We start from the raw sequence: 15862 nt of genomic DNA on the forward strand, positions 1-15862 counted from the left end.
TATAAAAAATAAGCACTAAGTACTTACTTCAATTTAACAATAACTATATTTTGAACTTTATATTGTGATGAAAATCGTCGGGAAGAATCTTTTTATTACCTACCGGATCTATAAGGTCATTTATCTTTTCTATTTTTATGACTAAACATTATTTTACAACAATAAATATAACGCGTTTCATCAAAGAAACGAATGTTAAATGGCGGCGTTTACCCTTCCCTCTCGCTTACATACGGCCGTACGGTATGCAAAAAAAAATAGGGTAAAGTAAAATCACTTAAATGTATTTGATTTTACCTATAATAGTTTTTATCATAAATTTACAATGACAATTACGTATTATAGATCAAGAGCCCACGCCGGCCAGACTTTCCTTTCTTTAGGAAAGTTGAAAGTTTCTCTGTATATGTCTCCGATATAGATAAGAACGACTAGCGATTATCAAGTCTGGGTTGTGGTTACTTTGGCAGGAAACAGGTAGTAAAGGTGTATAAAATTGTACCTAACTTTCATTATAGTTTTAAAGCTAAATTTTATATATGTTACTTGGAGACGTATAAAAAGATGTTAACTCAAGAGCCGGACAGTTTTCATGGTTCTTACATCTTGCCAGACACATTTAAAAAATAACTAACATATCATCAAATTAACGTACTACCCAAACGTGTATCAAATATGAAATAACCCACTAAAAACATTAGTTTACTATAATTAATGACTAAAAAATAATAGTATAATATAAGTAATAAAGTTATTACTTATCTTTTACGGGGACTTATGTTGATGGAATTTCACGTATCTCGATGACACAATAACAAAATCATCGAGATACGATTTCCTAAAGAAAGGAAAGTCTGGCCGGCGTGGGCTCTTAGATTATTTGCGATAGTAAATAATATTTTATTGGAATTTGACATAATATGTTCTTTGGGAAAAGTTGTTGAGTTTTATGGGCTCATTATGAGTATAATGGGGATTTTGTTGCATTCTGTATATGTAAATATGATAATTCATATAAATACACAAATAGGTACCTACCGTAACAAAACATTTTGTCAACAAACAAATTAAAATAATCAATAAATTTTTGCTGACCTTACCATATGTAAATGTCAGCTTTGGCCGAAGATTTGTTTATTTAATGAAACGCGTTATATCTTATAAATAAATTTGTGCGTATGCCATTATTGCTTATAATATTTTGTACATTAATCTCAGTTCAATCTGAATCAATTTTATATTCTTTAAAAATTGACATTAATCTCGTATTTAATATTAATATTATAATTTATCATTTAAGGCAGAATAGAAGAAATCCAAGGCAGTTTGCCAGTTGTTCTAAAGTGATGCCAGTCATATAAAAACCTTCCAACTACCAATAGTATAAGGAAAGTTAGAACCAAATTGGCTATATTTATTGAACTTATGGGCATTTTTAATTCTGTCCTGCTGCATACAATTCCTAGGGACAGTGTGCTTATCTGAAAGAGAAAAATATTATATTAAAATACAGATTAAGAAAATCACAAATATTTTGAAAAGTATTCTTTTGAATTTATATTTTTTGGTTTATAAGGCATTCAAATGCTTTATAAATATAAATTTATAAAGAATAGAAAAAATTCGATCACGAGGCGGGACTTGAACCCGCATCCTTCGCGCCATTCCGGGGCGGATGCCTAACCAACTCAGCCACTCGTGACCCGCCCGAGTAATCGAATTTATTCTATCCCTTCAGTTTTATGTGTCTTAAGGGACACACCGCGCGCCATCTATTGAGATGATTCAACAACCATCTCAACCAATATGAAGCACTTCTCAGTGAATACAATATTGTAACGATGGAACACGACCTTTTCTTGAATTTATATTTTTTGGTTTATAAGGCATTCAAATGCTGTTGGTGAAAAGAGTTTGTATAAACAAATGTGTATGTCAAATACCTATGTGTCATCTTATAATTTCTCTCTTCCGTCTTTACCCTTCGTGCTACGCGCATCGTCTAATAAAGAATCTTAAGTTTATTTAACAATCTTTGCTTTTTCCTGCCCAAAACCCATCAGGTTATGGGCCCAGGACGTTATCTTTGCTCTGTATATAATTATTTTTGAGTTTTGGCAGAATAAAAGTAATTTTATAAATAAACTAAAACACCCGTCCATACATGTAAAAATGGCGACATCGACATCGGTTTCGACTTTAACTCCTGTGGAGAAGTTGAGCGGCATAGAAAACTACAGTAATTGGAAGTTCCAACTGAAAATGCTACTCATTCACGAGGACTTATGGGACGTCGTTTCGGAAGATAAAACTGAAGATGTCAAAGATGCGGCTCATATGAAGAGATCTCAGAAAGCTCTTGCTAAGATCTGTTTGTCAGTAAAGCCCTCGGTTTTTACGCATGTAAGGAACGCAGAGACGGCGCGGGATGCATGGATTAATTTGCAAAAGGCGTACGAAGACAAGGGGTTGTCAAGGAGACTGAGTTTGCTTCGTCTTTTGTTTGCAACAAAATTATGCGAATGTGAAAGCATGGAAGCTTACGTTGCGAAGATTAGCGACCTAAGTCAACAGCTGAACGATATTGGTTCACCTCTGGAAGATGATTTCGTTGCAGTTCTCTTACTGAGTGGCTTGTCGCAAGACTTTGATCCACTCATAATGGTACTTGAAAATTCTAATATTAAGCTGTCGAGTGAAGTGGTCAAAGCGAAGCTCATGCAGGAGAAGCAACGACGTGATGAAAAAGGTGACACGAGTTCAACAGCTTTGGTGGCGGCACGTAAGAAAATCAAATGCTTTAAGTGCAAGAAGCTTGGTCACTTCTCGAGGAACTGTAAATCTGTGAAACCAGTTAAGGCGGAGAGCTCAACAAACCAGTTACTATTGACGGCATTATCAGCTTGTGTGCAGAATGATATATGGTTAATAGACTCTGGTGCGAGTAGTCATATGTGTCATGACAAGAATATACTAAATAACTTTGTTCCTGGTTATGTGTCTGAAGTCAAGGTGGCTAACGGTGAAAAATTATTTACTGCTGGTCGTGGTGATGTAAAAGTAAATTTAAAATTAGGCGTCAAAACAATCAGTGAAGTTTATCATGTACCGAACTTAGCTACAAACTTGTTGTCAGTCAGTGCGTTAACTAGGAAGGGTTTTAGAGTTATTTTTAATGAAAAATGTTGTAATATATTCTATGGTAAAAAGCTAGCAGCTACAGCTGTACATAAAAATGGTGTTTATCAATTAGAAACTGCAGAATCTGTTTGAGAGCGTGATCTGTGTGTGGTAGGATGTGGTGGCTGTTCTATGTTTTCAGGGAATAGTGTAGAATCTGCGACTACCAAGGTAAATACAGAAGCTCAAGATTTAGTGCAGAAGAAAGCATCTGAGAGCTGTAAGAAAGAAACTGAGCTGAGTTTCCAGGCGGCTGCTAACTCTGTTACGCAGGAGACATGGCACAGGAGACTAGGACATCTCAATATGAGGAGTATGCATTTGTTAATGAAAGGTATGGCTAGTGGTATTACTTATGATAAATCACAGTTCAGTCAATGTGAAGCTTGTGTTAAGGGGAAGCTTAGCAAATTACCTTTTCCTAAGAAGGCACAAAGTAGGTCAAATGAACTGTTAGGTGTTGTACACAGTGATTTATGCGGGCCTATGCCAGTGAAATCTTTCGGTGGTGCTAGTTACTTCCTCACGTTTATTGATGATTGTAGTAGGAAAACATGGATTTATTTTCTGAAAAATAAGAGTGAAGTTTTCGATAACTTCAAACATTTCAAGGCAATGGTGGAGAACCAAACCAATAGAAAAATAAAATTGTTGAGGACGGATAATGGAGGCGAATATGTCAATTCTATATTCCAGGAATATTTGAAGGATAACGGCATCATTCACCAGACTACCATACCGCACTCGCCTCAGCAGAACGGTGTTGCTGAGCGGGCCAACAGGACAATCGTCGAGAAGGCTCGCAGCATGTTACGAGACGCAGGCTTAGATGGGCAGTTCTGGGCAGAAGCGGTCAATACCGCTGTTTATTTGAAGAACCGGTCCCCTACAAAAGCAGTCTACGGTAGCACGCCAGAGGAAAAATGGACTAATGAGAAGGTGAATCTTAGCCATTTACGTATATTTGGTTGTGTGGTTTATTAATTAATTAATTTATTTATTTATTTATTAATAGAACAACATAGGTCCACTTGTTAGTAATTTCTTAATTACTATGTTAGTACATTACATTAATTATTTAAATATTATCATTTTACAATTTACAATTTACCATCTATATGTCATTTTATTTTTATTGATATAGGATGTGTGTACTTGCTCGCAATGGTGCAAGTACACACAATCAAATCTGTCTGCGATCATTTTAAGAGCGCTATTGGTACTGCCCCGCACCCGGCGCACCAGAGATGTGCATCTCTTCCGTATTAAACTATAAAAGCAATCTATTCGAGCTTCAGCAAACATCCCTGATGCGCTACAGTGGCGAGGCAGTCCCATCAGCGCTCTGAATCCGTTGTTATATTGAATACGTAGAGCATTGTATGCCCGACGACCATAGTTATACCAGAGGCTGCACGTGTAGAAATTAGAGCAATATGCTCTGAATAGTGTTATTTTCACCTCAGTGGAACAACGAGCAAACCTCCTGGCCACCATGTTCGCACGGACCGACAACGCTCTACGCTCCCTCTCTATGTCAGCATTATCCTTCAAGTCAGATGTCAGTATATGGCCAAGATATTTATATTCATTGACTCTTTTTAAAACAAGCCCATTCAGGGTGATTGGAGGCATTGACCGGGGTGATTTCCGGCCTGCCTCGAAAACCATAACCTCACTTTTACATGCGTTATAGAGCAAGCCTTGACCATCGGCATACCTTTCACATATAGTAATCAACTTACGGAGCCCACATGCTGACGCGCTCAATAAGACCATGTCATCTGCATAGCTAATATTATTGACACAAGTGTCATCAATATGACACCCAATATGAGTATTGCTAAGTTCAACAATAAGTGCATTAATGTACAAGTTAAAGAGTGTTGGAGAAGTCAACCCTCCTTGTCTTACCCCACATTCAAGTTTAAATGTGTCCGAATGAACACCAGCCCAACGAACTGTATTGGCCTGGTTACCATACCAAAACTGTAAAATCCTGATTAATTCAGGAGACAAGTGGTAATCTCTAAGTTTCCTCCATAAGACCTCATATGAAACCCGGTCAAATGCCTTAGACAGGTCCAGAAAGCAGGCATAGATTGGAGTTCGCTTTGATGTATAGTAATTGATAACATGTTTCAGGCACAAGACAGCATTTTCAGTTCCTAGTCCGGCTCGGAAACCGAACTGGTTATCATGTAGATTTATAGATTTTTTTAAAAGCGGTTCAAGCATTCCATCAAACACCTTTGCAATCACCGTAGCCAGTGAAATGGGTCGGTAATTGCCTTTATCTGTGAGATCACCAGTTTTATTTTTTACAATTGGTACAACTACTGTCTTCATCATGTCATAAGGCAGGTAAGAATGACTGATACATAAATTGAACAGTAAAGCAAGTACACGCGACATGTGGGGTCCAGCATAGCGTAGATGCTCGATGCTGAGACCATCGTGACCAGGTGATTTCCCCCGAGTTATGCAGTTTATTCTATTTTGAATATCTTTATCAGTGAACCGTATAGTAATATCATCGGAGGTCTCAGCATCCCACACCTCTTCACATGACGCCACTTGCAAAGGTTTTACAGAAAAATGACATTTAAAGATATGGGCAATTTCATGTGGATCACTACAACCTTCAATAGAAGCAGGAAGGCTTGGCTTTGCATTTAACTTATTTGTTACCTTCCAAAAACTATGAAAATCTTTGTTAGTATTATGTGTTGCTAAAATATCCATTTTGATTTTTTCTTCATTATTTTGACACCATCTTAAACGTGATTTAAATATGCGTTTGGTTTCACGCATTTCATCATATATTCTACCAAATTGTGGTTGACCCATGTCTAACCAGATTTGCAAAGCAGACCTAGCCTTCCTATATGCTGGAGCCACATGTCGGTTCCACCCCACATTATGCCTTTTTTCTATGCATTATGCCTTGACACAGAATCGTAAGAAATTAGATTCAAAATGTAAACCTTACATTTTTGTAGGATATTGTGAAAATAGTAAGGGTTATAGATTGATTGATCCAGAGAATCTCAGCAAAATTATTAAATCAAGGGATGTTGCTTTCTTTGAAAACAAATTCTATACAAAAAACACTGAAAAATGTGAAAATGGTGATTTTTTCATGATGATAAATAATTTACAGACTGAGAATTTAAACTCAAATGATTCTCATGTTGAAGTGGCACAGTCTGAAAATTCACTATCACCAGAAAAAGGGGAAGAAAATGAGATTGTAACTAATCCCAGAAGACAGTGTATTTTTGAGTTAGATGACTCTGACAGCAGTAGTTCTGTTGATCCTTCCGATGTCACTTACATTCCAGGTGAATCGACACTTGAAGATGCGATGGATACATCGGAATATGACAGTGCGTGTACTGCAATGCTGACCTGCATTGGAGATGAACCAGAGACAGTTCAAGAAGCTCTAGGAGGGGCTGAAGCTGTTCACTGGAAGAAAGCAATGGCTGATGAGTATCAATCATTTATTAAAAATAAATGTTGGACATTAACTGATCCACCTAAAGATCAAAAACCGATTAAGTGCAAGTGGGTTTTTAAGAAAAAGAAAGATCTTGATGGAAATCTAAAGCAGTATAAAGCCAGATTGGTAGCTAAAGGTTTTACACAGCGCTATGGAATTGATTACGAGGAAACTTTTTCTCCAGTGGTTCGATATTCCACTATTCGCATATTATTGGCTTTAGCAGCTGAAAAGCAGATGGATATCGATCATTTGGATGTAAGAACTGCTTTTCTAAATGGAGATTTGCAAGAAAAAGTTTTCATGGAACAACCGGAAGGTTATAAAGTAAAAGGCTGTGAGCATAAAGTATATAAATTGCATAAAGCAATTTATGGCCTAAAGCAAGCTTCGAAGTCTTGGTATGAAAAGATAAACCATGTGTTGGTTACAAAACTTTGTTTCAGAACACTGTCTTCAGAGCCCTGCGTGTATTTTAAATCAAATAGTGAAGAATTAGTCATCATTGGGTTGTATGTGGACGATATATTATTATTTTCAACCAGAAATTCACAAATGAAAGTTGAAATAAAGAAGAAACTCATGCAAGAATTCGAAATGAAGGATTTAGGGCCAGCCAGCCATATACTTGGTATGCGCATCACAAGAAACCAAGATAATATCTATCTTGATCAGTCTAGTTACATAAAGAATGTTTTAGACCGTTTTCATATGACTGACTGTAAGCCAGCTCAAACTCCAATGGAATCGGGATTGAAACTTGTAAAGGCTGATAAAAAGGAGGAGAATTTGGAATATAGAAATTTAATTGGTTGTTTAAATTATATTTCAGTTAGCTCCAGGCCAGACATCGCGCACGCGGTAAGCATGCTGAGCCAGTATAATGATTGTTATGATCAGCGTCATTGGAAGGCCGCGAAACGCGTACTACGGTATTTAAAGGGTACTGTAAACTACAAACTTGTTTTTAGTAGAAGTGGTCTAGACATCAATGGGTATATTGATGCTGACTGGGCTTCGTGTGAGGTCGATCGTAGGTCGTACACTGGGTTTGTGTTTCAAATTGGGAACTGTTCTGTATCGTGGGAAAGTAGAAAACAGCGAACAGTCGCTCTTTCTAGCACAGAAGCAGAATATATGGCTCTATCAGATTCTTGTAAAGAAGCGTTATTCATAAGAACTCTGTTGTATGAATTGTTAGGTAGGCATTGTTCTGTTACGATTTTTAATGATAACCAATCAGCACAAAAATTGTGTAAGAATCCTATGTATCATGCTCGTACGAAACATATAGATGTGCGGCATCATTTTATAAGAGAAGTTGTAAAAGATAATATTGTTAATTTGAATTATTTGTGTACTTCTGAAATGACTGCCGATATTTTAACAAAACCACTTACTAAAGAAAAGCATTATAAGTTTGTAACGTGTTTAGGTTTACAATAAATTTGTTAAATTCTTAAATTGTAAAAACTAAACTTGTTTAATGTTGTACAATAATTATGTACCTACACATTTGTTTAAGGGCCAGTGTTGGTGAAAAGAGTTTGTATAAACAAATGTGTATGTCAAATACCTATGTGTCATCTTATAATTTCTCTCTTCCGTCTTTACCCTTCGTACTACGCGCATCGTCTAATAAAGAATCTTAAGTTTATTTAACAATCTTTGCTTTTTCCTGCCCAAAACCCATCAAATGCTTTATAAATATAAATTTATAAAGAATAGAAAAAATTCGATCACGAGGCGGGACTTGAACCCGCATCCTTCGCGCCATTCCGGGGCGGATGCCTAACCAACTCAGCCACTCGTGACCCGCCCGAGTAATCGAATTTATTCTATCCCTTCAGTTTTATGTGTCTTAAGGGACACACCGCGCGCCATCTATTGAGATGATTCAACAACCATCTCAACCAATATGAAGCACTTCTCAGTGAATACAATATTGTAACGATGGAACACGACCTTTTCTTGAATTTATATTTTTTGGTTTATAAGGCATTCAAATGCTTTATAAATATAAATTTATAAAGAATAGAAAAAATTCGATCACGAGGCGGGACTTGAACCCGCATCCTTCGCGCCATTCCGGGGCGAATGTCTAACCAACTCAGCCACTCGTGACCCGCCCGAGTAATCTGTCCCTTAAGACACATAAAACTGAAGGGATAGAATAAATTCGATTACTCGGGCGGGTCACGAGTGGCTGAGTTGGTTAGGCATCCGCCCCGGAATGGCGCGAAGGATGCGGGTTCAAGTCCCGCCTCGTGATCGAATTTTTTCTATTCTTTATAAATTTATATTTATAAAGCATTTGAATGCCTTATAAACCAAAAAATATAAATTCAAGAAAAGGTCGTGTTCCATCGTTACAATATTGTATTCACTGAGAAGTGCTTCATATTGGTTGAGATGGTTGTTGAATCATCTCAATAGATGGCGCGCGGTGTGTCCCTTAAGACACATAAAACTGAAGGGATAGAATAAATTCGATTACTCGGGCGGGTCACGAGTGGCTGAGTTGGTTAGGCATCCGCCCCGGAATGGCGCGAAGGATGCGGGTTCAAGTCCCGCCTCGTGATCGAATTTTTTCTATTCTTTATAAATTTATAAGTATTCTTTTACTGCAAAAAGGTTCTGTCATTAACATTGACGGTTTAGAACATGCTACTAAAACTAAAAATTACCATAGGACTCAGGTATATGTTTATGTTATATAGGATTTTATAAGTCATACAAATAGTAATTATAATTTTAAATACGGACTTCGTCTTAGTTATATTACTTTAAATAAGGACATTGTGAAAATTTGAATATCTCGGAGACAATTATTTCTATTTTCACCGATTACTGCTACGAACCATCACGATAAACAAAGCTTTTATCAAATAAACTTTGTCTGATAATAAACAAAGAACGTCGTCAAAGATAGTGGTTAAATTAAATCGTGATATTAATTATTAAAGCGTTGGATGGACACGTAAATAAAAAGTCATCTTATTTTAAAAACATTTACAAAACGTATTTTGTTTCTGCGGATAATTTATGAAGTACGAATAAGTATTTGTTTAATTTCGGCTAATATTTTCAATTTACGGATTACAAAAGGAAATTAATAAAATTAAAAATTCATTTTTGATTAGAAAACATTGTCCATCCAACTCCAGTTCTAAACGAAAAAAAGATCATTTAATAAATGATTCAAGTCAAATAATTGAAGCGAGTCCAATTCAGTTCTTTTGAAGGTTAAATATCAAATCATGAAAGTATTTCTCGTTGAAATAAATTTTATCAAGACATCTGATAAAATGTTTCTACAACAAAAAAAGCTCGACCCGTCGTATAATAACAAAATGATTTTTGTTCTAAAATCTATTGAAGAGACTCGTTTTATAAAAACACTCGCCTTGATTAATAATCAAATGAATGAAAACTGAGAGGTAATTTTTTATTAGAACGTAAAAAGAAAAAAATTCCCAAAGAAAAAACTTTCATTGTTTACGAATTTATAATATTTCAACGAACTTTTGCAAAGTTACTATTTCCCTAGAATATGCCTTATCGAATTAGGAAAAAAATAATCAATAAATTAGCGATTGTTCAACGCTAACAAAATTGTATGAACAACATTTTTCGACATCGGTTGTTTGTATAAACTAAAATTATTTGTTCGTTTTATTGGTTTTATTGTTACTCAATATTGAAGTTCTTACAAGCCCTCAACCTGTAGCTCTATTTATCGATAAAAATACAGAATATTGTTTTTATACAGGGTTACAGGTTAAGTCGAACTATTTCTGTTAAGAGCGTGTAGTAGGGGTCAAAACCAACTGATTTGATCATATAATACCATATCCAAAAGTTAGCCTTTGAAGAGTTATTGCAATTTTAATTTTTTTCTTGAAAATGCCACATTATTTTCGCATTTAGCGTTTAATTTTTTATTTTACTTATTTGTTCTGGGTTTTTTTGAGTTTTTATGAAAAAGGTTAAGTTAAACAATAATTCTCAGCAATAAAAATCCATATCGCTGCAAACAATTCAAAGTAATTAAGTTAACTCGTTTTAAACAAAGATATTGAAAAAAATCTCTATGAAAATGTGTCTGCAGATGTTTTTAAAAACATGTGCATGTTCTTAGCTATGTAAAAAGGTATGATAACCTCAGGTAGCATTCGTAGATTCCAAGAAATCGGGGATAAGCTTGGTATGGGGAAATATACTTAAACGAATGGAACTTTAACTAAAACAATCACTACAATAAAAAACGTGCTATAAACATTGGGTAACGAACAATGACCTATTATACTAGTAGACGCGGCATACGCCAACATCATTGCACTAAAAACAGCGTAATTAATACATACCTACTTACTAACGCATTATCACCAATACAGTTGTTCTCTCTTTCACTCTCACGCACGAGACACAATACATGTCTCACTCATGTACTTCGTAATAACAACTGCCGATTAAAATACAAAAAGAACGTCCAGCCACGACGCTGAATGGTGCGTGACTAAGTGAAACTCGGGCACTTACCTGAGTTTTTTCTTGCCAAAATAGAGAGCGGGTAACGTATCTAGCTCTTTTATATATCATAGGTAACGAACTATTTCACTGTTAAAGCTGTAAGTAATGAATACGATGTTCGAATATGTAATCAGTCACAGTTATTAACGAACGCTTTCGTCCGTTTGAGTAAATTCAATAAGAGTAACTAGAAAACTAGATAATTGATGAACTTCAATTAGAATATAACATTGAAAGAGGAGGATTTAAGCATTAGGTACTACTCTACGTTCGTAAACTTTTCTGTTCTATGGTACCATTCTTTAAACTTACAACCCGGAGTATTAAATACTGATGTAATTTAAAAATGAACCGAAATACCCAATCTAAAAATGAACACCTTATCCAAAATAATAATTATTCACAACGCCTACACGAAAACTTCGATTTTTACGTTACCTGTACTTGCGAAATGGTTTTGTCGTCTGATTTGGAGCACTTTATATCGGATAAGTCTCGGATAACTCTCTTATACTTGAGCAGTAATCCTTGGAAGCGTGGTGTGAAGTGACAGTCGCACCGCCACGGATTATGACCCAAAAATACACCCATTATGTTGTTGTTCACTTGAAAGGCTTTGTCGAAAGCGTAAACCGGTATCTGAAATCGATTAATACAATTTTTTTAGAATTATTTGGATAGGGATGTTTCATAATTATACTGTAGCTGTGTTTTAATATTTTTTATTCTAATCCACCTGGAGACAAATCCAACGAACCAAAATTAATTGAAACAGTTCTTAACTTATATAATATCTAATAAATGAAACATCAAATTGTATTTCAAAAAATATTATTTCTTTTTGGTGAATACTTTATTTATTTATCGCAGATCCATTTGTTACTAAAACAATAACGGAACAGTTATTAACTATGATTTAAGATTCGGTAATGAATACCTAATATTATGTTCAGCTATAAATAAATGAGAGGAATAAGAAACGCTAATAATACCTATCTTAATTTTAATGAAATTCTGTAATTTCCAATTATAATTTTGGAACGTTAATAAGAGAATTCTTAGATAAGCCCGGCTAAAATCTAACCAGTCATTAGTCCCCATTAATAACAATTATAAAACTGTATTCTCATTTAAATGTTGTTACTATCTGCGATACTTATAGTGCCCTAATGCATTTATATATTTTGCAAGATGTGAAAAAATCCACCACACTTTCAAATCAATATTTCAGATTTAAAATATTTAGTAACCGTTATTGTATAAGTCCTAAATAGAAAGTATTTTTATAAATGGCAGGCACGTTTATCTCTTGACACAGAAGCCCCTTTAACATTAAAATTCAATTAAGTAAATATTTACTCAAATTTCTTCCAGATTTTAGAAGGGTCGTCTTTATAATCGTGCCTAGAATCAAACAATGTTAATATTATGATTTGTGTTGTGAAATAATCTATGTTTATTAAGATCGTTCTTCTCATACCAACTTAAATTAAAAATAACTTAGTGTTACATTTGAGAAATACATAAGAGTATCTGGCTTAGTGCGCAAATCGTTCAATCAATAAGACTATAAAGAAATCATATCTAGTCATAGCACATAACTACATATACCTAATTTATATATAATGCTTTTTAAGGCTTTCTGTCAGAATCTCTATACGAGCAGTCTATGGGCCAACTATGCGGATCGATCGCTAAATGCTCTTCGTGTCCTGTACAATAATGCCTTCCGAATGCTGTTGAAACTGCCAAGCTTCTGCAGCGCCTCTGGGATGTTCTCTCAAGCACACACATCGGATTTCTGGGCCGTCATTCGCAAACAAACAGCTTCTCTTTTAATGAGAGTGCGGGGCAGTTCCAACAGTATTATAAGGACCATTGCGGAGGATGTAAGTGCGCCCATCATGGGACCCTTGTGCGTACACTTGTTGCATAAAAGCGACTTGTCTACGCGTAGAGTGTCCTATGGTGGACTTAGTTATTAGGACTTATTAGCGATATCCGAATTTTATGCTAAATAAATAAATAAATAAAATATTTAATATCGGCTTGGAAGGCAGTTATCCCCTTTACAAAGACAAGTAGGTATGTAACTTCGATACCTAGTTGCATAATGACAAATACATTAAATAAAACCAAATTAAATATCTATTATTTAAATGAGAACACCTGACAAAACTGTCGTCGTCTTGGTAGACTAGACACTAATTTAATAATTGTGCGATGAAAGTTGAATCGTGTAATAAATATTACAATATAAAATGTATACTTATTAGAATGTAACTTTATCAATTTCTTGAATACTTAGATACATTAGCTTTAATGGAAAAGGAAAACAACTAAATAGTGAGATCAGATAGGTATATCATAAAATTCGATTATCGACTTCAATTCCCGATGCGCTCTATTCTATGGTCATATTAAAAAGCTCATAATTTTGTCTCATAATCAACTCACTAATGACAACAGGAGACACACCAAAAGAGAAGCCAGTTTGCTTTTAGTAACTTACATTTAAAAATATATAAAAAAAACTCTATCTTCAATATAAGTTCAAATACGTAATTATTAAAAGACGAGCTTAAGACCACACAACAGAGACCAAACAGTAATCTTCCAAAGACAAGGGTCAATAACATCCTTACTGCTACAAAGGATTTACATTCCTCCAATTGAATCAATATAACAAAACATTTGAATAAATCCTTTGTATAATGTATATCTTACACTCGTCTTATAATGTTACCTGTTTCAATCGATTGCCTCGTAAACTCAAAACACGGAATGTCGTGAACCACTCGGAACCTTCTAGCTCCTTGACAAACTGAATAGTGTTGTTATCAAGGTAGAGGTCCATCAACTTCTTGTATTGAGGATCGTGGACTAAGCTTCTTATGGAAGTGATCTGAAACAATATATAAAATTTCAAACCTTCCATCAGTGGCGGTGCAAGAACTAAACTTAATGTGGGAGAGAGTATATTATATTTTCACTTTTTATTGTGTTAGAAGGGGGATTTTAGAAGCATGTCATAAACCACCCACGTCTGCATCCGCCTCTGCCTTCCGTTGTTTTTTGGTAACGTCGATTATAAATCTATCGAGCTATAATATAATACTATAAAATACAATATTCAGCAAGGTAAGGAATAACTCGCATACTCGTCTGGATAATAAGTATTTGATTAATCTCTCTGAACATGCAAATCTCGTAATCTCGATCTCGAATCAAACTATTAATTTTCATAATCTATACAAGCATTTAATAGAAATTATGCTGGACATTATCATAAACTAATTAAATACATGAAAATAATTTACAGTCAAAGTAATGAAATAATGACATGTTCAAAATACTTAGCATACCTTCGACGTACATGATTTCTTGTTTAGTTTTATAGTACCTAACTAAAAGGTTAATACCCAACGCTTACCCAACGTATTTAAAATAAAAGTAAGCATTTACAAATAACATGTCAATGGACAATGACAGCTATTCAAGGCACGTGAAATAAAACTTTATTCAGCAAAAATATCACCAAATCGGAACAAAACCTCAACAAAACCATATTTTTCTATCGAGTATGCAAAACGTGTTTATAAAAAAATACAAACAATTTACGATTGTGCAATTATCTATAATAGAGAACCTATTTATTGAATTTTAAATGCAAAGTGAACTATTATTGCTGACAAGAACAAAATATTATGTAGGCTATCTTATTTTAACTGTCTATTTAATCAAGATCCGTCGTTAATACAAAATATGATTACCTAACATTTAAACTTGGAATTTATATCGATAGGGTATCTACAATATTTCACACTAGCTTTCCACCTGCAACTTCGCCCGCGCAGTCAAAGAAAAACACGCATAGTTCCCGTTCCAGTGGGATTTCCGGGATAAAACTTATCCTATTTCCCGGGGTAAAAAGTAGACTATGTCCTTTCTCGGGTTAAAAATTATCTCTATACCAAATTTCATGCAAATTGGTTTAGTAGTTACCTACGGCGTGAATGAGTAACAGAAAGACAGACAGTTTTCTTTTCATTTTTCATTAAAGTCATCTTCGAAACTCTTCGTGTGGCAGTTTGTATTTGTAAATAATGATTTGACCCACCTTCATTGGATACCGTAGCAATCTACGGTATCCAATGATACGGTGGATCAAATTTCCTAGCTCATTTGCTCTTATCTAAGTATACACAATCGACGATTAAGTCGTCTTGTTTCTAATGATCATCGGCAATGGTAAGAAAATGGCGAAATACTAGATTACGGAGGTGACACGTTGTGGATATTTTTGGCTATCAAAATAAATGCGCATTAGGTCGAATATTAATTACATACGGATAAATATATGTAGTTAACGAAATATAACCTTTGCGTAGTTAATCATCTTTTATTACACCCGCACATTACAAGACCCTACATTGGTGACTCAAACATTGGTGACGAAAAGTGAACATTATTATAGTGAATTGCATAGATATCGTTTGTTAATAATTAAAAATGAATCCGGCAGTTCCAGTTAGAGCAGTTTCGTCGGTACAGTTAACCCTTCTCGAGCAGTTAGCACAAATAAAGCAGCGGATAAACAAGCTGGAATATGCAGGCTCGAGAGGCAAATCGTTTACCGGTCGA

General features: G+C 35.0%; 1 protein-coding gene across 1 annotated transcript in view; it reads right to left on the reverse strand.

Moving 5' to 3' along the window:
* Positions 1–1219: 1219 nt before the first annotated feature.
* LOC123696047 (protein singed wings 2) overlaps positions 1220–15862 on the reverse strand; it is a 48181-nt gene continuing 33538 nt past the window's right edge. The window contains exons 6-8 of the mRNA XM_045642048.1: positions 13965–14123; positions 11657–11857; positions 1220–1481 (exon numbers count right to left, since the gene is read on the reverse strand). Of these exons, the coding sequence (XP_045498004.1) occupies positions 1296–1481; positions 11657–11857; positions 13965–14123 (546 nt within the window). The 3' untranslated portion in view covers positions 1220–1295. The remainder of the gene's footprint in view (positions 1482–11656; positions 11858–13964; positions 14124–15862) is intronic.

The sequence above is a fragment of the Colias croceus genome, chromosome 12 (genome assembly GCF_905220415.1).
Source record: "Colias croceus chromosome 12, ilColCroc2.1".
Taxonomy (NCBI): domain Eukaryota; kingdom Metazoa; phylum Arthropoda; class Insecta; order Lepidoptera; family Pieridae; genus Colias; species Colias croceus.